General features: G+C 37.0%; 1 protein-coding gene across 1 annotated transcript in view; it reads right to left on the bottom strand.

Moving 5' to 3' along the window:
* The window catches only part of plxna2.L (plexin A2 L homeolog), a 195,910-nt gene that overhangs the window by 132,610 nt on the left and 38,008 nt on the right, over positions 1-25,292 (bottom strand). Inside the window, exon 3 of the mRNA XM_018246337.2 lies at positions 17,896-18,078. Within this exon, the coding sequence (XP_018101826.1) occupies positions 17,896-18,078 (183 nt within the window). The remainder of the gene's footprint in view (positions 1-17,895; positions 18,079-25,292) is intronic.

Here is a 25,292-nt window from a genome sequence, read left to right as displayed (position 1 = left end):
GATTTAAAAAATCATTCAGACATTAAATAAACCCAATGGGATTATTTTGCCTCCAATAAGGACTACTTATATCTTAGCTGGGAACAGGTATGGGACCTGTTATCCAGAATGCTCAGAACCTTGAGTTTTCCAGATAAAGGATCTTTCCAAAATTTGGATCTCCAACCCTTAAGTCTGCTAAGGGCCAGGGCACACGCTGCTATTTCGGGAGATTAGTCGCCCAGCGACAATGTAAATCGTCGGCGATCGCAGTTGGATTGCTTCGGCTTTCTGAAGTCGCCCAAGTTTCCTCGTGAGGCAACTTCGGGCAGATTCGGAAAACTAAGTACTCCGAGTTCCATCCCGCCGGAGATTTAGATTCTAGTCGGCTTGAAAGCAGTTCGGGGAGATTAGTTTTAGCCTGAAGAAGAAGCGATTTGTCGCTGGGCGACTAATCTCCCGAAATAGCAGCGTACCCTTACCATAAAAATCATTTAAACATGAAATAAATCCAATAGGATTGTTTTGCCTCCAATAAGGATTAATTATATCTTAGTTGGGATCAAGTACAAGCTACTGCAGAGAAAAAGAAAGAATTCTAATTATTTGGTTAAAATGGAGTCTATGGGAGATGGCCCATAATTCTGAACTTTGTGGATAGTGGGTTTCTGGATAACGAATCCCATGCTTGTACCATCTTTTTAATATCAAAAGCAGCAGCATCTAGAGGATTTTCAATATTCAGACAACATAGAACAACAAGAATATTTTACTTTCCCTAGCAATTCCCCACAGATCCCTTAGATTTTATTCAAAATAATGATTTTTCAGTAAAATTCTGAAATCATAACCCCATCCTCTGTGCTTATATACAGCACTGTGATAACGGTCTGACGGCCTGACCTGCGATGTAAGTTTTATATACACATCTATATATTTTGCAAATATGCTCCATCATAATGAAGTCCCATAAGTGCCCATGAGCAATTTTCTCTGTTTACATAAAGGCACATTATACACAGTGGTATTTATATATATATATAAAATTATTTTTGGCTGAGTTGCAGTCAAGAATGAAAAGGATGTTTATATCTTGTACAGTTGCCAGAAGCCCCCTTAACCAGACTTCAGAGAGAGATGAGGAATAATATGCCTTGTAAGGCAGACTGTAGCAAAATTCCTAGAAGACCAAGAGCAAAAAAACACAAGCAGACAGAAGCAGAGAAGAACAAGGCACGCTGAACGCTGATTTGATTATATATTTTCCCATTACCTTCCCTTCAGTTTTCTGCCTTGCTGAGTATTTATACCCAAACAGATGAAAGGCATGTGCATTTAAAAATGTGTGTACATATCACAGGGTCTAAGACAGCAGATATTATACAATGTGTGTTTTTTTGCAGCAAGCTACTAAATTATTTATTGTGTACTGAGCTTTAATCTTATAAACCTGCTGCTGCCTCCAACCCGCTGCATCCACAAATTTGTACTGCGCATTTCAGACCTATTTACAGCTTCTTTTTATATTCCAGGAGGGCTGCTTCAATGTATATCAGTATCAGGTAGCACACCCTACTATATAATGGATACACTATGATTTTAGAAACTGGCATTAAAATGCTAACACCATTTGAAGGAGGAGCAGAAGTCAAACAGCACATTGTGGTAATGGTTACTCTTGGCATGTAGTGTGTGATCTAGACTAATTTCAGCTCTGTAACAATCAGGAATATAAGGGCTCATATACGAGGCCCATTTATCAAAGTCCGAATTTATTTCAATATTTTCTGAAAACTACTCCGGCCAAATCAGCATGGGTTTTTTCTCCTTATTTATCAATAGACTTTCCCAAAAATTTGCTTTGAGGGAAAAAAACTGAAAAAATTGTACGAATTTTTCGGATTTTACAACCCGATAACTCCGTTTTTTTTCAGATTCTTGCCCAAAAACCACAAAATCATCGAATAATTGCACAAAACCCAGCGAAAATCAAGATATCTTTGGGACTTCTCCCATTGACTTATATATAACTTTGGCAGGTCTGAGATCTGGATTTTCAGATTCTGACTTTTTCCATCCTCTGGGTATAATAAATCCCTAAAAAATTCCCATTAAGAATTCAGATTTTTTTAGTAAAAGAATACAAATTTTTCAAGTTTTTGGCATTTGGAGTTTAATAAATAACCCCCTACATCTGCATGTGTAATTGAGGTCCCTGCAATTACCCCGCAATCAGTTGGGGTAAAACCAGTGCCTTGGAGCTACTCAGTGGCGGAACTACCGGGAGAGCAGGGGGTGCGAGCTGGCCACGGCCCGCACCCCCTCAGGGCCCCCCGGCAGCGTCGCAAGCCACTGAAATCCCCAGCAAAATCGGCCGTACGGAGGGGGGCGGGGCCCGGCTGCGTGTCACGCACCAGGGCCCGTTCCCCTCTAGGAACGCTACTGGAGCTACTGGCACTTCCTGACCAGGCTGTAGCTCCTGGGTTCCCTTTGTGCCCAATGTCAATAGGAGCAGAATCAGGGACAGATGTCACTTGAATATCAAACACCCAAAATGATGCCAGATGGATGCACAATTGTGTCTGTTTTGTGACAAAGGGCCAGATTCAGTTAGATGAGAAAAAGTTATCACATGGTTTATCACATGAAAAGTCATGGACAAGAAAAACTTTTCTCCAAATACAGTTCCAATTTTTACCCATAGACTTCAATAGAGTTTTAACATGATAAAACGTGAAATAAGTTCTTCTGAATTAAATTGCATCCCGTCCATGACTTTTCACGTAATAAATCTTTTTCTCACTGAATTGAATCTGGCCCAATATCAGGTAATTTTGGCAAATCAGGCACTACTGTGGTCGACACAGTGCAACGGCACCAAGCGCATTCCCCTTGCAATCGCTCTAACACTAATTCTGGAGAAAAAAAACACATTACGAAAAAAATGGCATTTAAAATTGCACCTTGTTTACTGCACTTGCAGATGTATGTGTGCCCTAAGGTTTTATGCAAATATTTCATAAGAATGTTTTAATGTATAATTACAGCTATTAACCAATTCTTTATACATTAAAGTTCAGACCTGGTCCGTTTATCTGTTTTTATCTTGTGATGTAAACATTTTACTGTTATTAATAAGATATGTCATATTTATGACTGTATGTTCTATTTTTAAAAAAATTTCAATAAAAAAAAATATTGAAACCAGGTTTTATGGAGAGATACATTTTAGATACCTACTCCTGCCCAACTGTTTGTGATTCAGTATCGATTATAAACTCCTAATGGAGGAAACACCTAATTATTAATTATGTGCCTATTGTATGCTGTAGGTGCTTCTGTAAATTACAGCCTTGGGTACACTTTGGGTTTCTATTGGCCTATGAAGAACCGTGTGAACCAGTGCAACTGCTCATACTTCAAACCAAAGTGAATGAATGTGATCCTTAGTTTACAGAGTTTGGATCTGATTCCTAATTATGAAACACAAACTGGGGGTTAGTTAATAAACAATGCAAAGGTAGCCACATGTTCAATAACCCATAGCAACTAACCAGATCAGAACAGCATTTCGGCAGGTTTTAGATGGCGAATGGTTGAAGTTGAATTTTTAAAGACACAGTAAGTTATACATTTCGAAATTCTAATTTTTTTTCCAAATTTGAATCGAATTTGGACTATTCCCTAGTCGAAGTACACAAAAAAAAATTTTAATTACAATTTTCACTCAACCTTTGATAAATCTGCCTCTTAGTATGTAACAGAATGGGCATTTCTAAGCACCATTTTAATTGCCTTTCATTTTTTCTTTTATAAATAGTTTGTAAATTATTTGCCTTCTTCTTCTGACTCTTTCAAGCGTTCAAATGGGGATCACCCTATCTAAAAAGCAAATGCTCTGCAAAGCTACAAATGTATTGTCATTGCTACTTTTTATGTCTTTTTATTCATGCCTCTCCTATTCATATTTTTGTTTTCATATATCTCTTTTTCAAAACAGTGCATGGTTGTTAGGGTAATTTGGACCCTAGTGACCAGATTGCTGAAACGGCAAAACAGGAGAGTTGCTGAATAAAAAGCTAAATAACTCAAAAACCACATATAATAAAAAATTAAAATCAATTGTAAATTGTCTCGGAAAAATGTTTGATAGCTAAGGTTAAAAAAAATTTTTTTTTTAAAATGCAATATCAGAGGAAGTTACATTTCCTTTATTTGAGAAACGGTCTGTTTGGTCTGTATGCATGACTGGCTGCATCACTACAACTTACTGAGACGTGCACTTATAAGCTTGTTATTATAGGAAATCATTCACCCATTTAACACCTTTTGTTCTAAATATATATCATTAACAGCAGGCAAAATCATTGGTGCAGTCTCCATTCACCTATTGTAACAGAGCATGTCTTCACTATAATTTTGTAGGCTTGTAATGTTTAATCATTCAACATTAGAAACACATTTGTGAGCCGGTTGTATTGAGCCCTGCCCAGCTGCAGAGACATCCTGTAGAAATCAGGTGCTTCGCATTTACCTCTGTGGGAGATTTCGGAATAGAACAGTAACGAACGTAGGAAACAAAAATAACTAATCGTCAACAAGGCTTCTATTACAATGACCTCAGATTTGCTATGCCTGGAGCATGCAACGTAGGTCACAGCAACAACAGGACAACGTCCTGCTGATAAGATGGGAAGTGACTCCTAAAAAAAGGGGAATCTGGGGCTGGATCACAGTCAGAAACCACAGTTCAATAGACATAACCCATTAAGGATACAAAGGATGTGGCTGTATGAGGTTAATGACATAAGTGACAGTGTCTGGTTGAAAACCTTGGTGAGGGGGTTTGTTATAAGTGTCTGTTCCATAGAATAGCTTTGATTAACTCTTATTTCATATAATAACACCTCCCTCTGATTTTTTTTTAAAAAAAGTAACAGTTCTTTTAATATTGATGTGCGTTGTTTTACAGACAACATAAATGCTGGCCATGCCAAGAAAGGTAATCTAAGCCTGGTTATCATTTGCCAAAGAAACATGCCAAACTGGTCAAATCATGTGTAGAACTATGCAAACCTACTGCCTTCAAAACATGTTTATTGTCTAATTTGGTGCTAGGGTTAAAGTAGACTTATCAAGACAGGACATCATTTTGGGCCTATAGATGGGAAAGTGATCTTGACATGATCAAGAGTGACAGCCAATGTCTGACAATCTACCCAATCTCATAGCAGCAACTTGACTTGTGCAGTCAGAATAACAAAGGCAAACGTGAGATTGGATGGTAAATGTCCTTGCAAAGGACTTAACCCAAAGTGTCCAGACACCCCACGCAAGACATATTTCTGCATGTCCCCATTATGGCAATTACACCACTGAGAGCTCTTGTACCATATTGGAGGAGTTACCTAACCACTTAGTAATTTTAAACTCTATGGGGCAGGGACCTCCTTCCGATTGTTCCGATTTGTATTTTGTTATTGTATTGACCCATGTCTGTTACATTAACAGTTCACCTTTAGTGATGGGCGAATTTGCCAAAAATTTGGGACACGCATGTCAATGGGCATCAAAATGATTTTGACGAGTGTCAATTTCCACGCCCGCGACGTGCCTATTTTATCCAAATGCATTAAAGTTAATGGGCGTCCAAATAATTTTGACGTGCAACAATTTTTATGCGTGCGACTATTCTGATGCGCTCAAAATATTCTTGACGCAGTGGATTTTCCTCGCAGTTTTGCAAATTTATTCGCCCGTGGCGAAATGTGGGAATTCGCTTTTAGTATGAGCTAGGTATTGATATCCTGAGACAATTTTCAAGGGGTCTTCTTTTTTATGGGGTTTCAGTTATTTCGCTTTTTGTTCAGCAGCTCTCCAGTTAGGTATTCCAGCAGCTATGTGGATGCTAGGGACTTATTTATGATAACAATCAAGCAGTGGTTTGAATGAGAGGCTGGAATATGAATGGGGCCCAAATATAAGGATAAATAATAAAAATTAACAATAGCAATAAAATTGTAGCCTCACAGAGCATTTGTTGTTGGCTGCCGGGTCAGTGACCACCAAAAAAGCTGGAAAGAGGCTGAAGAGGAGGGGAAATAATTAACTATAAAAAAGAATAAAACCAAATGCAAAGTTGCTATGAATAAAGCATTCTATAAATTAAAGGGGTTGTTCACCTTCCAAACACTTTTTTCAGTTCAAGTTCAGTTGTTTTCAGAATGTTTCCCAGAAATAAAGACTTTTTTCAATTACTTTCCATTTGTTATTTTTTACAGTTTTTCCAAAATCTAAGTTTAAAGTTGAATGTTTGTGTCTCTGGTGTTTGAGTCTGGCTGCTCAGTAATTCAGGTGCAGATTATAAACTGTTACAATTTTGCAACATTGAGTTGATACATTTCTCAGCGGAGTATTAGCAACTGTTGTATCAATTCTAACAGCTGCCTGTAATGAAATCCAGAGATTCTGCTCATCAGGGACAAAGATAAGAAATGTTTAAAACAGTTTACAGGGTCGGCGACCCCCCCTCCCAGAACTGCTTTAGAAGGATTACACTTTAAAAGTCAATATTAGAAAAACGCTGACACATAGAAAATAGAAAGTAATTGGAAAAAGTCGTTATTTATGGTGATCTATCTGAAAACAACTAGTTGTTTGAAGGTGAAAAACCCCTTTAACAGAAAGGTGAACCACCCCTTTAAACTATTGTTCTACTGTACAGTGCTGTGTGCACAAGTAATACTATACAAATCAAAATATACATACATACCGCTATACAGATTAATCTCAATATATTAGGATAGCAAATCACGGAAAACAGCAAAGAGCAGAATACCTGCTATTCAATCTTTATTGTGCATTTCACACAACATGTTTCGGGCAGCAAGTACCCTTTATCAAGTGATAACACTTGATAAAGGGTACTTGCTGCCCGAAACATGTTGTGTGAAATGCACAATAAAGATTGAATAGCAGGTATTCTGCTCTTTGCTGTTTTCCGTGATTTGCTATCCTAATATATTGAAGTTAACCCTGTGGTTGCCTGTGACGGAGCACCAGTGCAAATCAGGAATATCCAACCAATGCTGGGTGCATGTGTGTTACCTTCGAATGTGATACAGATTAATCTCACATGCCACACCAAGTTTTAAAAGTAGGTACAGGCAAAGAATGAAAAAATACAACGTTTTAATAAAATGATAGGTCTGATCCCATTTTGTTATGCTACTAGTTACTGCAGTGGGACAAACAATGACCAATATGACCCAATTCACTAAGCCTTGTCCTTAACTCAGAAGATAAAAGATAAAAAGTACCACAAATGTTCAGTAAATGGAATGTATGCAAGATATCAGATAAGATAATTTCTACGTGATTTCTAGAGATGGTAAAGATTGACCAGGAGGATCCCATCAGAGGGGGCAGAAGAGCATAAAATATTAACAACTAATATCAGAATTGTCTGAACCAACCTTAGAGTATATTGAAAATAAAAGAAAGTTAAATATGTGAATTATGATTGTGGGTTTTATACCAGCCAGGAATATGTGTGCTGTCAGGTTCTATATTTGGAAATATTATAATAGATTAAACTCTATGTAATAAGAGGGGGGAAAAAATTAAATCTAAGCAATTCAATCAACAGATTAATCATGCATAACTCTACTGGCTTTCTGTAAAGAAAATAAAATGTTATTTTTTATTTCTTACTTGATTAAAATCATTTCTTAATGTCGGCATACATTAGTGATGCTGTCATAATTACTTTGTGCAAAACAGAGAGAGAAGCCATGTTTGTTTAAAGTGTACTATAGCAGACACAAGTTTATTAAGATTTAAAGGGAAGGTACATAACCAAAAACAACAGCCTTGATAATCTGCAAAAATACCTTCATTTTTCCATTTACAGTTATCAATGATGTGAGAAGAAGTAAGCCTATAACAGCATCCAAATCTACATCCGTCTTCAAACCTCCCTTTTTACAGCCATATTCTCCTACTGCCTGGTTAACTGTATCAAGTTATAGAAAATAATATTTTATTAGCAATTAAAGCACTTATGGGTCCATACCTCACCATAAGGTGGAGGACGTTTTGTTGCCTGTGCTTACTCTCCTCCCACAAGAGTGACAAATACCTTTGTGCAGACTTTGTACAAGAATATGAATCTTTGCCGATAAAACATTTCAAATCGCCTAACAACAAAATTGGCCTTCTCCTGCAGTTTTACGTTATTCAAATGTTTAATTGTTGGAGGTTCAGATTAACTTCAGTACAAAGGTATATTCAGATGCTTTGAAGAAGATTTAGAGCGGGCAACAAAATGCTCTGTGTCATCATCCATAGGAGGAATTCCCAAAAGTGTCGGTAAAACAAGTGGCGGTCGACAAATTTGTAAAATGCCGTACGAACGGCAAATTCACAAAGGCAGATTCAGGCCCAGATTTGTGGTGAGGCCACATAGGCCCGGGCCTAGGGCGGCAAAAAAATAGGGGCGGCATGCCGCCCAGCCGCATTATGGGGACGTGTGCGTCCCCATTCAATTACACTAGGGCCGTCTGTGCTTTTTCGCCTGGAATGAGAAGTGTAGGCGGGCGCTAGGACCGCGCGGCCGCCTCGTCGGACCGCGCGGCCTAGGAGCGGCAGCTGAAGAAATCCGGCACTGGGCAGATGTTACCATCTCTGAATGTCATGTAAGTCTGACAATTTTCTAAAATGTTGTATATCTTTTCGTCGGATAGACAACATTTTACCGAACGTTTTCAAAAGACAATTTGACTGACATTTTCATTTTGGAGAGCCTAATGTGTCGGAAAATTTGTCGGCAAAACAAATGAGTTTACAAGCAATTCATAAAAATGTCAGGAAAAGTGGTGCCGAAAAAACCACGCCCACTTTTAACAACACTATTTACACAAGTTACTTACACTTTGCACCCTGGCTTGCATGTAGTAAATGACCCCTTTGTATAAACTCTTTATATTTGTCCTAATTCTCCTGTTTTCAACATCGGGTTCTTCACTATTCTGCTTTTTTCTGTCTTTTATAAGAAGCCTTGTAGTTTTGATTAGATAAGATCCGCTTAGGACTGTACCCTCTTTCTATCTCATTCAGTACTTTGCCTGATTCCCATTACTCATTCTTCTGCCTATTTTTTCATGAAGGTTAATACTGCTAAAATAGTTTGTGTTTTCCATGTATATATTGATTATCACTGAACAAGGTGTGTAATTTATGAGAATTGCTGTACAGAAACTATATTCACATTATAGAGTGGTCACATTCCTGGTTATATTAAAACGTTAGTATTGGATGAGGGTCATAGAGTCAGTTCCAGTGGACTATATGCACCTCCTAAATCACGGGCATGCCTGGCTGGGTCCCTTGAAAACATTAATGACCAAAAATGAATTTGATTTTATTCAGGTCCGAAACTTTGAACTAGATAAATCAAAGAAAAGAGTCTTGTTCAAAGCTATGAGAGTTTTACTTTGATATATCAATTTTTTTTTAGTGAATGTTTGCATCCATGATTCTCCTCTGTGAATACAGTATCACTGCTAACTTAAATTAGGTCACCATAGATCAGGGTGGACACTCGTTACATTTGTTCAGCCAAATGTTATATTTATATATAACAAATGTATGAGTTCATTTTCTTCCTTTGTTCCTAAACAACTGTTTGTTTCAAAGGCCACTAGTTGGCCATACACCAGAAGACCTACTCATTAACAAACACTTTCAACACAGCCAGAAAAGTGTTAATACTTTGACACTAGGGGGGTTATTTATCAAGTTCCGAATTTATCTCAATATCGGCTGCTTCAAACTCTGTTTTTTTTTTAACGCTTATTTATTATTACATTTTCCCGAAAAGTTGCTTTGCGGGAAATGCTCTGATTTTCAAGTTTTTTTTGTGGATTCTCCCCGAAATCTCTGAATTTTTCGGAGATGCCGGAATATAAAATACATGGTAGACATAGGGGCTTATTTATGAAGCCTCAATTTTTTCTGGTCAAGTTTTTAATGGGGAAAACTCTAATTTTAAGAGGGAAAAAACTATATATTATACCCCAAAGCTGCTAAAAATCTGAAAAAAACTCCAGCTAAAACCTGTCCAAGTCATGTAGAAGCCAATAGCAGATGTCCCTGAGTTGTTTCTTGACATTGTGATCTGAGCTGGATAACCCAAAGTCGGGATTTTCAGGTGGCAACTCGAAAAGATCATTCAATTCAGGGACAATTCATACGATTTGAATTGTCAAACAAATTTGTCGCGACTTTTTCCCACACTGACTTATTCAAGCTGATTTCTTGATACGTAAGTTAAATTTGTGGACTGGAGTTAGGTCTACTTTGTTTTAATAAACTTGAGTTTTAGTAAATACCCTGCATATTCAACTATACATAACATTTTGTAATTTATATTAATGAAATAGCAATTTTAGTTTAGTACAGGTATAGGACCTGTTATCCAGAATGCTTGGGACCTGGGGTTTCCGGGATAATGGATCTTTCCATAATTTGGATCTTCACACCTTAAGTCTAATAGAAAATCATGTACACATTAAATAAACCCAATAGACAAGTACAAGGTACTGTTTTATTATTACAGGGAAAAAGGGAAAAAATTTGAATTATTTGGATAAAATGGAGTCTATGGCAGAAAGCCTTTCTGGATAATGGGTTTCTAGATAACGGGTCCCATACCATAATTCACATTCCAAAATAATGATAGTCTCAAGATTAAGGAGCACATTCAAGATCACACAGCGTAGTCCTGTACAAGTGTTCTAGAATGCCCACTTTGATGATAATGCAACGTGCAACGCAAATGGTGGCAAGTGTCATATTTGTGGTGCCCACAATTATGCACGAATGTTTGGAAAGTTCCAAAAAATGGCAAAGTGTAGTACACGAGTCTCCATTCTATAGAAATAGATTTCAGCACAAGTTTCATTCCAATATAATAGTAATCTTTTGAGAACATCTGGCCTGCAGCCCCTTCTTTTCTGTCAAATTCTTCTTTTCTTTTCAGTAAAGAAAATTGCTAAGTGATTTGACAGTCAAATATCTGACTGGGTGACTAGCCAAAAGTGTAAGTAAGCCCTGATTGACTTCTTGCCTAGAGAGCCTGATAGCTCAGAGGCTTTTGGCATACGTTCTGCATTCCAAGCACAACAAGTTAGTCAGCTACCCGGATGCAGCCACATCCGAACACAGCTGAGGGCAAGGCCGGCTTCCTCTACTAGCGATACCCACAGAAGGGTTTTGTGTTTGCTCAGCGGCAAAGCAGGGGACGTTGTCTCTGTTGATAACTAAACATGCACTTCCCTTCAGTTGTTTTTCCCAGGCTGGGTGCTATGTGGATGCAGGAGGAGCTGGAAAGTCTGAAATGTTTCCCCAGCACAGTGTCTGTTTCTAAGAACTGGGGGAAGCTGTCAGAGCAGTATCTTGGTCATGCCACAGCTTGTTTATCTATACCAAACATATGCCAATCCTTTAGGGCAAAGATGTTTAAAATAAACTCCTACGGCCGCTTATGCAATTGTCTTTAAATTGTAGTAAATTGTGAAAATAGCTTGTTTTCATGGAAGATAAACTAAAGGAGGATGGTGGAACAGTACAGGTGCAAAAAACATTTCAAGGTGCAGTAAAGATAATGCAATTCAGAGAAAATGTGTATACTATGCAAATGAAATGCCTTTGTTTCTTGTTTTAAACTGGCTGGCACTGAAAATGTTAAACCGCAGCTGTCAAAAGGCTCTGTGTGGCCTTCATTATACTTTACTATGACTCACTTTACTAGAGGCTTTGGGAACAGTAATTATAGCTTTGCTCCTCCTTCCCACCACCATTATAATTTCATTGGGTTTTTTTTTTTTTTTTTTGCAGATGTTTGTTCCTCAGTGGCCAACAATTCCAATGGTTTTTCCAAAATTTGTTTTGACACAAAATAGCAATGATACCAACCAAAGAGTTCACGCAAACCATGGATTTAACTAAGCTAGTCGAAGTTTTGCAATAAAATACATTTTGGAAGGATGCACCATGACATAAATCATAAATCCTTCCTCTGAACTATTCTCATAAACTGCTACATGGTAGGGACAAAAAGCCCATTTGCCTATAAGGAGAAAGGGTGCAGCAGTCTCTAATATACTTATATTGGACTCGCTGCAAGTGGCAGGGCCCAAAGAATTGTGGGTATTGTAGAATTTGAACCAATGCTAGATGCCAACAAAGGGACACATTTACTAAAACGCTTTTCGGCAGAAATTACATCCGCAGGGACATCGCAAATTCACAGGCACAGATGACAATTTGCAAGCGAAAGAGACCGTCGCTAATGTTCGTTCGCACTCTATCCCCAGGCGACTTTTCGCTCAGGCGAATGGTCGTTGCTCCATAAATTCACTGAAGTGCGGATTTTACTGAACGTTGCCTCTTTCGACAGAGTTAACTTCGCTACCTCAGACCAGGCGACTGCTAAAATGAAGCTTCATCTTGCTCAATCTTATGTCCCTTACATCATATCCTGTCTGCCGAAAATGCATTAAAGTTGAAAAAATGCTGGAGATTTTTCCTTTTTTTTAAGCGGAATTGCCTGCAAAAGTCCTAACTTTAACTTTTTTTTGGGTTAACATTTTTACCCAGACATTTGAGAGTCATGGAACATTCATTTTACAGTTGGCTCATGTCTAGGGCATTATATGATCTCTTTTGTCTTTATTAAGGTTCCTTGGACATTTGTAATAAAAAGTGGCCACCAACATCTCTACAACTTTAATGTACACGCCCTATTCAAATTGACCTAAGCTTGAGATCACTAGCGACTTTTCGCTAGGCAAAAACAAATGCTAGCGAATCTTCGCTATGAAATGCTTGCACTGAAGAAACTCGCCAGCGTTCAGCACCAAAGATGTAACTTCACATTTTAGTGAATAGGCGTAGTGGTAACAAATTTGCGCCTGGTGAAGTGGTGTGAAGTGTGCAAATCGGTTGCTGGCAACAATTCGCAATTTAGTAAATCTGCCCCAAAGCCTCAGATACTGCCATAGTGGAATGGAAAATGAATTGTAAAGGAATGAAAAAGACAAGCGTAGATAGTGTTTATTATAATGATAGTCCATAACAAAAAAGTGTTGACAAGATGACAGTATTCTGCTGTCAGCACTTTAGGGGTAGATGGGTAATGCTTAGCCTTTGGATATCTCAGACTGATTGGTTAGGATTCATCCGTTCCCCAAGGCTCTATGACTGATGGGGGATTATCTATCTATCAGTTAGAAGCATAGTGACTATGACACAGCATCATCTTACCACTACAACAAGTTATGTTCAAGCTGCCACATGTTTGAAAGCAAAGTAGGTACTTTTTCTGCCTTCCCTGTAGCCTGAGTTGCAGATCAGAAATGTCTTTTTCTTCAGAGATTCAATTCCCTACAAAGGGAAGAGAAGACTGAAGAAAAGCAATGGATTTACTTCACATCAAAGGCAGGCATTTAAAAAAAAGCCTCTGCTGTACAGCTAGCATCGGGGATTAAAAAACGTGCCGGAAAGAATGTTCCTTCTATAATCCTACATAATTAATGTGGAGCATTTTCACTTTGTGTTAAATACCTAACATGCAACAACAAGCTGTTTGCGTTAACCTTATTTAAATGCACCCTCACCCTATGCACACATGCATTTCCATGGTATAGATCTTCTGAAAAATCTAGGGGAACGATAGCGGAATGAAAATGTAGAATGGAAGTGAGCTACAAACCTAAGGCTCCTGGCACATGGGACATATCCTCTCTGCAGGCGTTTTTCATCTGGTGGTGAAGCTTCTGAATCCTGCTAAGGAGCATGTTATTGGTTTGAATGGAAAGGAAAGCGGTCATGCAACTGATACCAGGAGGTTTTCATTAAAACTAATGATAGGCTCCTCAGCTTGGTTCAGGCACGAGACTGCTGACTGAAAAACGCCAGTGGAGAATATACGCCATGTCCCATGGGCCTAATGAATGTACTGATTTCTCAAAATAGGTTATTTTCAATGTTAAAACAGCACATCAATGCTTCAAATTTTTATATGAGTAGATTACTTTGCTTTTCGCTGCTACATATTGGGTGAACAGCAAATATTGGGCCAGATGAGAAAAGCTTATCTCGTAAGTCAATTTAACATTTTCCCATAGAGCCAGGAACTGAAGTCTATTGGAAAAAGACTGGAACTGAATTTGAACTAAAGCTTTTTCTCCCCAACTGAACCTTGTAATTAAGTTTTCACACGAGCAACCATAAAATAATGCTTTCTCATGGAACTGAATCTGGCCCATTGTATGATAATAGACAGTTCTACCTTTCTGAAGGTATTTTTGGTGTATTTGAAACTTCTGGTTCATCTGGAGAACATAGCACTCTAGCTCAATACCGGCATGTCTTGTGTGAGTGGTCACTAGGTTGTAGAACATGTTCTTTGGAGAATGATAATGATAATGGATCAGGCACTAAAGGTGAATAAGTGTGTTGGCTAAGCCGATTTTTAAAACATTTTTACAGCTTTGCATTTTACTAAGCTGAGACATAAGAAGATTGTTAGGTGCGACCAGACATTGCAGAAAGATATAAACGACAGATGGATAGTCTACCGATGGCAGAGCTGATCATCTTTCCTTATGGCAATTAGTTTTGCAATCCTCTGCAGCATTTAAAATGGGCCTGTAGTATAGTATTACCTATAACACTTCTCCCTATCTGCATACACTACTAACATGTCCTGATATTTTACCAAACACGACTCTCACATACCATATACTTTTTTCAAGCTCGAATCTACCATAACAAATTAATCCTATACCAGGAGGCAAGAAAACAAGAAGTTAATATTCCCAAATATTCTGTTTAGTCAAATAGCATTATATAGTGTATGAATTATGGAATATATATATATATATATATATATATATTTATATATATATATATATATATTCATATTTTTTTCTTAAATAGTGGCTGTAGTCTACTAAAGGCAACAGAGACCTGAGGGAATCATGCCGTTGTGGAAACAGGTTTAACAAAGGTAAAGGCAAATCATTTGTAAATAGATGTCTTGCCATTGCAGCAACTGTCAGTTTTCTGTAAACCTAAATCAATGAGCTTTAATGACCATTATTTGTGTGTTAAATAGCAGTTCTCATGAAGGGGTAAGTACACCAGTTTTGGATTACTGATGAAGGATTTAAAGCTAAATGTCACAAAAGCCTCAGCCATTGTCTTCTTGCTCAAAGCAGTGACAGTTGGATTTGATGAAGTGACAAGTGTCCTAATGATATGTTAAGAGACAATTTTTCTGCAACTGAACCATGACCTAACCACAGAGGATTGTCTGTGGTATTAGCTAAAATAACTAGTAACAGACAACTCTTTAGTACAACATAACTGCCCTCATGGCTCTGTCATTTGACAGCAATTTCAATGTAAATTTGTTCATAATAACAAATACTGCTTTGCTTATTTTACTGCTGATGATTTACTTTACTTACAAATGCAAATATTATGCCTCCCTAGATATTCTTTTGCAAACAAACAAGTCCTCAAATCTGAAGAGAGGACAATTCAATAGCAGACAGACATGGCTCTACTGGGCAATTATTGTCCTGTATGCTGTAGCCCTTGGCATTAGTCCTTTCTGTGATGGCAACAGAAAGGAATGATGCCTTTCATGATTCATCAAAGTAATAGCTACAAACAAGTACTGTTACGTAGCCCCGGGTGCTCTATCTTCTGTCGAGCGAAAAGCGGTTGACCTCAGTGTTCAGACGTATCTGTCTGCGAAGATCTGGCTATGGACATGCAGTATCTAAGTACTAATGAGACCCCAGAATAAATGCTCTGCCATGTTGAATTTTTTAACTATTAAACCTATTACTGCCTCCTCTTGACGTGAAGGTATTAAAGGGATACCCTATTAAAAAGCACTACTATAAACTGCATATAAGATATTTGAAGACCTTTTGCTGTAACACAGGGAATTGCATTTTAAAAGATAAGACCAACACAGACAATTTATTTCATTAGGGCAAACTTCAAAGTTTGAGTGGTATTTGTAGTTTTTGTGCTGCACCCCTGCCCTACAGCTGCTGACATCTCCCATGGGTAATCTAGTTTGCTGACTTTCAGAAGGATGAACGACAGGTCAGACAGACCCATCACTCCCTTCGGTAGAGTCAACACTGAAGCTGACTCTGAAGAAAATCAATCTAGTTTTAATTATTTTTAACTCCAGAAAGCTTCACAGCACACTTTGCCTAATTGTTCTGAGAAGTTCAACAGCTCTTCCATGGCTGGAAGTGATATAATTACTGGGCAATCTTCTTAAGCCCCTGGCTGGCCGTTAACAGTGCAATGTTTGTCATTTTTTTTGACTGACAGGCAGTCATTAAGAAAAACAGAAGGGGCTGCTGTAGCAGAGACTATAGTTCTATGCCTAGTAGAAGGACCAAACTACTCATTGAAGGCTACACACGGGGTCCTAAAATATTCACAAAAGGCAACAGTTGTTTTGTCTACAAATACCATCTACTTCCCTCCTCAACAAAAGTGTCCTATCTTATATTTAATAAATAATGGAGATATTCCAGCAAGCAGCCAGTTGTGTTCGATAAGTTATACTAAGTTAAAATGAAGGAACAAACGAAAATACATAAAACATATTTACAGCAATGTGCAGATAAGAAAAAGTTTTTTAAAGAAAAAGATCCAACTGCACATTTGCCATGTATGCAGTATTTAAGATAATTTCCATTTTCATGATTAATCTGGAGTGAAATCTCTTCTACAGCATAATTTACCCACTTAATGACATATTTCATAATTCTGCCAGGTGTTTAAAACAAACTGGCATATAAAGAGACATTATCGTTATACACAGAAAAATCAAAGTCATCTCTTGCTCTTTCGGATTTCTGTCTCCTTCCTACTTTCTGAAATTGCTTTATTGGATCCCTATTAGTATTCCCAAAAGCCATCCTATAATTCTCATCCTGTCCTTTAAGGTTCATCACCCTTTGCACATTATCCATATACGTGAACTGTGATTTCTGCTCTCAGACAAGGGAAGTCAGATATTCATGCCCTCTTACACAGATCATTAGTCACTCATCTATTCTACTTGCAGAGCTCTCTTCCACTTGGAATCTGTCATTCACCTTCTTGGTACATTCTTGAGACTGTGAAAAACATACCTCCTAAGAGGCTTCTCTCTAAACTGTCAACACTACTAATTTCAGAAGGACCCAACGTTACCACATTTCCATATTTCCTGTACAAGAAAGTGTATTATTATCTTATGGTACCACTTACATTACGGTTATAACCAAGTGAAATATTTATTTTACTGATTCCACCTATCTGTCCCTATTAAATCTATAGAAAATAAGTTAACATAGTATTTCTCAGTTTTTCATTTGTCTTTTGTGACATAACAATATAATAACAAAAGGGTTTAACATTAAAAGCACCCATTAGGATTGTTTTCCGATAAACAAAAATATTTTAGTGTAGTTACAATGCTACATCATTTAGAGTAATAATTTAAAATCAGTTAAAAATTAAAATATATCTGTTTATGTAGGAAAGTGAGATAGCAGATAACTGTTTAATGGATAATACATCAAATAGCTATCATTTAATTGGAAAAGTGATTTTAGAAGCATTAGAAATTGTGACACTCACATTTTCTAGATGGCCTTTAGTAAAGCTATGTTATAGCCACCATATTTAAACAAGAGAGCAACTTTTCAGCACAGTATAACTCTGCTGAAAACATTGATTTAAAATACACATGACACAAAAAAGTCTAATGTACTCCATACCCGCACTAAAGGGTACTGGAATATCTTAATGAACCTTGGTATATCATACCTTTTTGATCTTTCCACTTTTGGTGCCCACAAATATCACACTGTCGTTGTTGTAGACATATGATGCTAGTGATGTCATTCTGTCTCTGCCTTCCGTGTACAGTGTAACACCTTCCACCATGGTGGATCCTCCTAAAGGTTGGTTAATATCCAAACCACAGAAATTATCATCAATGGGAACTGGCTGCAAAAGAGGCATAAAATCAGAGTTAAAAAAAAGAAATCAAGCAGTTAGCTTTTTAAACAAAACCCTCATATATATATATATATATATATATATATATATATATATATATATATATATATATATATATATATATATATATATATATATATACATATATATATTTGAACTTTTGGGAGAGTAGGAAGAGGAAGGAAGGATCCTCTCATTTGTCCACCTCAACAAACTAGTGGATGTTCCATGTAAGGCCAGCTTTACACACAGTAAAAAGGAATATTAAGATTATGTGACAGTGGATATTATACGTTCATTACATATTTTTATGTATTTTATGGAGGAAATGATAGGTTGAAGGAACAGTATATAAATTGCAGATGTAGATATTTATTTTTTTATGATAATGCATGTTTAAAAATATTGCTGGAAAACACTTTAGCAAATTACATCTCTGTATTTCTCATAAAGCATCTTTAAAAACATTCTTGGATACAGAGGCCGGAAAGCCCTAATAGATAAATGTGCAATACTGTAAGCTGTATATCTTAGCCAGGCTGATTGCTGACTTTTTCCACCTTGGGTTTTTAAAATGATTACTAATATAATCTCACTGGGGTTTGTCATGCATGTGCCATCTTTGCCATGTTTTATTGTGAGCTGAGAAGGAGCCTCAGGAGGCCCTGAAACCTGACCAATTCCATGCTGAATATATGAGTATGAGTACATGAGTGGGGGTTATGTAATAATAGGGCAGAGAGAGAGATAAATAGATAGATAGATGATAGATAGATAGATAGATAGATAGATGATAGATATATTCTGTAATTTGGATCTTCACACTTTAAGACTACTAGAAAATCATGTAAACATTAAATAAACCCAATAGGCTGGTTCTGCTTCCAATAAGAATTATATCTTAGTTTGGATCAAGTACAATGTACTGTTTTATTATAACAGAGAAAAAGGAAATCATTTTTAAAAATTTGGATTATTTGATTATAATGGAGTCTATGGGAGACGGTCTTTCCGTAATTCGGAACTTTCTGGATAACGGGTTTCCGGATAACGGATCCCATACCTGTGAACCAACTTTAGTAATTATGTAGAGAAGCTAGTCTATCATACATACTAATCCTGATTAGTGTACCACTGGCGCTTCCCACTTGTCTATAAATATAGGCTGTATTACATACAAAGCATTGTCGAAACACAATATCGATATTGTGGCATAGCTTCAGTGGTTGCAGCACCCCATACCCCCCCTTTAAACTAGTGGTGATCCTATGCTTTTAAAATTGGGCGTTTGTTTTGGGAATATCTCTCCTTTAAAAGCCTGATTGCTGGCTGGGGAGGATTTAGCCCTCAGTGAAAAAACAGCGTTCAATGGACATTGATTACAGGTAATGCTAAAATGCACATAAAATATAAAACAAGTTAGGGACCGCCATTCGGGGTTTACCTTGACGCGGTATGGTGGCTTATCAATTTTATGATCATAACTTTGTAACAAAATAACCCCTGTTTTGGGTACATATGCAATAGCATTTATTATACTTATATATATACTTTAAAGCCTTTAGAGTGCTCCCACAACCCCCCTGTTTTGATATTATATATATATATATATATATATATATATATATATAGGAAATGCCTCTAGAATTACAGAACTTGGGCAAAATTATACAGTTTACATGGAAGCAAAATCCACACGTTATATTAAAAACCTGTCAGGGGATTTATAAATAGTGGTGCAGGCTTTCATATAAAATGTCAGTTTGATGCCAATTATGTCAAGCTGACAGAGGAGCTAGAAATTGGTCAAATAGCCACTTTGATTTGTAGATGGTTTATTCTGACAAGTGGAGAAAACACGTGGTTTGTGAAAAACAGTATTCAGAAATGCAAAGTGAAGTGAAGACAATGTCCTTTTCACTACAGGCAACTAATTCTTATCTCTGAAGTTATATTAGGTTCTTCAGAACAGGAAGCTAACTGATGGCCTTTGCCTGAAGTTGGCCGCACAGAGAGAAAGAGCTTCAGCCAATTTAGCAGTTTGTTTCTATCAAACTTGAAAATATGACTTTGTATACAAAGTCCTCAGCCAAAGCAACTGCTGTGATGATGACCACCATCTGTGCATGAAGATAGCCGTCCGTCATGGGTCAACATGAAAAGCTTTCAGCATTATAGTCATCCCACCTTTCATATATCTAGCAAAGCATCACTTTCAATTTTGCAACTCTTATAAATCAGATTCCTATATGTTGTACTTTGCAAAGAACAAAGGATATACACATATACGCAGCAACATTTGTGTTGTATGTGCAAGCTGCATTGTTTGTTAGTGCTGGTCTGCAGGAAATACTACATTTGTAACACTAACAACTAAATAAAGGAAATATGCCAATATTCTGCAATGCAGTGAGGCCAGTAACAGGTCACAGATTAAGGATAACGTAAAGGGTAAAGCTAGTCATACACAAAGAGATCTGCTTGTCTGGCAACATCGCCAAACGAGCGGATCTTTCACCGATATGCTCACCAACGGCAGGGCTATATCAGGGTAACCCGAACATTCGGCCCTAGATTCTGTCATGACTTTTATGATGTCGGTTTTAATTCTAAATGATACTGTTTACACTGCAAACAATTCCTTCTACAATATAAAATGTCATTCCTGAACCAGCAAGTGTATTTTTTTCTAGTTGTAATAGTAGGTAGCCATCTCAGATAATTCAAATTTGTTTTAATTATTTCCTTTATCTCTTTAAAAATAAAACAGTACCTTGTACTTGATTCAAACTAATATATAATTCATCCTTATTGGAAGCAAAAGCAGTCTATTGGTGTTATTTAATATTTACATGATTTAAGGTATGAAGATCCAAATTATGGAAAGATCCATTATCCAGAAAACCTCAGGTCCTGAGCATTCTGGAAAACAGGTCCCATACCTGTACTATGTAGCAAATTATAGAGTGCCTGCTATCCTAGCACTATATAAGAATAACTACAACATTACTTTGTTACAGTTGTGATCTTATTCATTTTTATAGGGAACAATGCACTGCCAAATCAGAAAAATGAAACAGATGTTGATTCTGGGACCCTGGCCACTGATACACAGGCACTGCTGTTGTACAACTTTAAGCAAATGATGCTGGTAATTTTATTTAACAGCAGCAGGAGGGCGACAAACTAGACATTCCTTTGATGTCAAGTCCTGAGACCTGGAAGCTTGAAGTTACTGGTCAAGTACCTTTATGGGTATCTAATAAAACCAAACACATGCTTGTTTGCTTTCTCAAAACGACCAATCACGTCAAGTAATTAACAATGGACTCTTAAGATAACATTAAAAAGAATATTGGATGTCACCTTGGAGTTGCCTGGCCTGTAAAGAAAGCACTTAGCCTGTGAACTTTTGCCTTTAGTTGGTCACAGAAGTTGTTGATGGGTTTGCATCTATGCAGATTATAAATGGCTGTTTAACAAAGCAATGCACCCTTCCCATTAAATGCCGTCATGGCGTGCCATAGACATACTAGACACTGGGGAACTACATTTTATTAGAAATGTTCTGTCTGTTGGTTAAGTGCTAGAAGTAATAACTTAACAGGTTTCTTGTTGCTTAGAGTGAACAGAAAATCTAAATTCTCCCCTGCACCTTGAAAATGTATTCAGAATTCTAGGGACCTGGGTTTTACCAGACAAGGAATTTTCTGTAATTTGGATCATCATATCCTAAGTCTAGTAAAAAACAAAATTCAACATTCAATATACCTAATATTATTTTTCAACCAACATGGTTTTATGCAGCTTAGTTTCCATCGAGTTCAAGTTACTGTCTTATTATTAGAAAGAATGGGGGGGGGATGGACTTTGTTGATTAAAATTTACTCTATTAGCGATGGGCTTTCTGTCAATCAGCTTTAATTATGAAATAATGTACCCCCTATTGTACAATTCAAGGATATTATAAGCTACCAAGGCGTTCCTATGAGCATATAAAGGTCTTTTTGTACAGGTAATAATAGAACTCCAATGTGATGTATAATATTATAATATAATACACAAGAGCCATGAATATCCTGTAAATTATATCCTTATAAATGGGGACTAGTGATGTCATCAGTTATAAATGGTGAGTAATGATGTAATTTTTGTCACGACTCCTAAAACTTATGTATTATAATAAATAAAATACCCCTTGTTGGAAAACATGAGGATATTAGAAGTAACCTCGGAGTTCCATGACCTGTATAAAAGCACTCAGCCTTCACCCTCATGCTTTTATATGATCATGGAACTCCTCGGTGACTTATAATATCCTTATACTTTACAATAGTGGGTACTTTATTCGCTATATTTTGCAGACAGCAAGGGATCCCGAGTTATAATTGCAAATGTATATAAAGTATTGGTTCAAGTATTGACCAGTTCTCTCAATCTACTGGATAAAAAATCCTAGTCTTTTTTAACATCACATTGTTTTATCTAAAAAAATAAACCTTAAGAAAATTAAAAATCTGTAATGCATGCTCTGCATCAGCATTTTGTCCCCACACTTTAATATTTCATAAAGCTACTTTTTGTAGGAAGGGCCCCACATTTTTTTACCCATGAGCCACATTCAATTGTAAAATTAGTTGGGGAGCCACACAAGCATGAACAAATAAGGGCTGTGATTGGCTATTTGGACTTGCAGTCTACAGTAGGCTCTACTTGGCACAATACTTTGTTTTTATGCAATTAAAACGTGTCTCCAAGCCTGGAATTCAAAAACAAGCACCTGCTTTGAGGCCACTGGGAGCAACATCCAAGGGGTTGGTGAGCAACATGTTGCTCACGAGATACTGGTTGGGGATCACTGTCTTATAGGGTAGTGCTGTCTGGAATATGCACATTGCAATTTTCAAACAGTGGAATACATTTTCAGTTGGTATGAGATCAAGGCTATGACTGGGCCATCACAGGACATTCACCTTTTTTGGTCTGGAATCACTGAGTTGTTGGCTTTGTATTTGGGATCATTGCTCTTTCAGTTTGACAACGATCCCAGTCACAAGGCCAAAGTATCATTGGAGTGGCTTATAACCAAAAAGGTGAAAGTTCAACGAGGTCCCAATCGAAGCCATGATCGCAATCCAATTGAGAATCTGAGACTCTATTTAAAAACTGATTCTCACAGACTTTTGCAAACAGCATATTCCTGTTTCTTTATCTGTTTCTAACATAAAAGTAAGAAACTATGTCACACTGAAAAGAAAAAAATTTTGGCACAGAGAACCAAGCTTTAACCAAGTTAAGTAAGTTTAAGTAAGATTTGTTATTTAATAAAATGAGAGAAATGGTATAGGGCCTGAATACTTATGTAAAGCAGTATATATTCCAAAACTAATGTTAATCTTGCTGATAAAACTCTCCTATTTCAATGAGTTTAAATAGTATTATCAGAAAAACTCTTTGTTTCTCCAACAAGCTACTTTATAGTCTGAAAAGAAAAAAAAAGCTCTTTGTCGCCCACTGGGTTAGACAGAGTGCAAATAAACATCAAGATTTAACTTTAACCATTTGGATTTGATTAAATATATTAATGGCATTTTTAAAATAATGGTAGAAATGCCTGTTTAAACATTCCTGTTGTTTACAAATTTGTATTTGGATTTAACTCCAGCATAAAGTAGTTCTGTAGAAGCTCGCGTGGTTCTTAAAAATGACATTTAGAATGACAAAGCCTAACTAGATAAATACATTTAAAAAGAAAATTCATCCTTAAAAATGTAAGACTCTACAGTGTGAGCTATCAAATGACCGCATACCACATTGGCTTTGTTCATTGCTCTTCATTGTGCTGGTATTATATTGTATTGCTAATCTGCTGGCAAAACATTCTTCTTCTCTGCAAATAAACATGCCTTTCCAAGTGTATTATTTGTGCCAGTGGTATTAGAAAAATCTGCTTTGCTCTTTTCATTTAATTAATTTAGCCATGGAGTTGGGGATTGTTTTATCTCTGATTATCTCTGGTGAGTTTTCTGATTACAGCAGTGGCACCCATTATTCCAGAACATTATGGAAATGCACGAGAGGGATCATTTACAGTTCACTTGAATGCAAATCAGCGGTCAACAACAGAGGGGAATAGAAGAACCTCTTGTGAAGCAATAACTCTGTATCCATTTGCCTGTTAGCTTCCTAGCTGTGGGCCTAAATATTTACACATTGTTCTTGGTGCTTGTTACATTGGCTATATTTATGGCAGTAGGTCATAATTGTCACTTTATGGTCATGGATTTTCAGGACATACATTTCACCAGGCCTAATAAATGTTGGCAATTATGCCCACTCTTGTACATTGCCTGCCAAACTGTATCACTACTGTTCTATGTTTGGCCCTTATCAGCAATGTAATCAATTAAACCCTGGTACATTGTGCAAGGTAAGGAGCAAACATAACTAGAATAATGCAGGCAGTATTCAGGCTGGTAAGACAGGCTGGGGGTATATTTGCTGGTGAACTCGCTGCTGATATGCCAACCAGTCTCTATGGCCTAGGGTGCACCATCATCTTATATAGTGCATTCTAATACTGGTATAGCTAATTTAATTCTTTGTATGAACAAGACAGTAGAGCATCTTTTCAAAGGGAAACTGGGGAGATATTCCATACTTGAGACAATCAATTCGCCCCAAAGTAAGTAATTTGTAACAATATGACATTTTGTCAGTGCTCGTTTTTTGAAAGTAAAGTCCCAGCATGCAACAGTTGCATGTTCAGAACACAGAATTGACAAATATGCACTTTATTCAGCTAAAGTTCACAGGCTTTCGAGGCTTTCAAGTTAGCTGGGACAGCCGAATCATTTATAAGGTACAAGGAGGCCAACAGATCATGCAAAAAAGCTATAAGGCAAGCTAAAATTGATATGGAAAAGGATATTGCAGCAAGCAGTAAAAAGAATCCAAAATTATTTTTTAAATATGTTAATAGTAAAAAAAATTAATCAGGAAGGGGTGGGACCTTTAATATCAGTGAGGGGGGTCAGCTGGTTGATGAAAACAAAAAAAAGTGCAGATGAACTCAAAATTTTTATCTACACAAATGAGGAAGCAGTTAATGAAGGTATAGTCCCAATTCTAGTAATACAACTAATGATGCATGGTTCACACACGAGGAAATTCAAAAGAGACTAGAACATGTTAAGATAACA

The sequence above is a fragment of the Xenopus laevis genome, chromosome 2L (genome assembly GCF_017654675.1).
Source record: "Xenopus laevis strain J_2021 chromosome 2L, Xenopus_laevis_v10.1, whole genome shotgun sequence".
Taxonomy (NCBI): Eukaryota; Metazoa; Chordata; class Amphibia; order Anura; family Pipidae; genus Xenopus; species Xenopus laevis.
The sequence above is the reverse complement of the archived record's forward strand: the minus strand, read 5'-3'. Positions and strand labels throughout refer to the sequence as shown.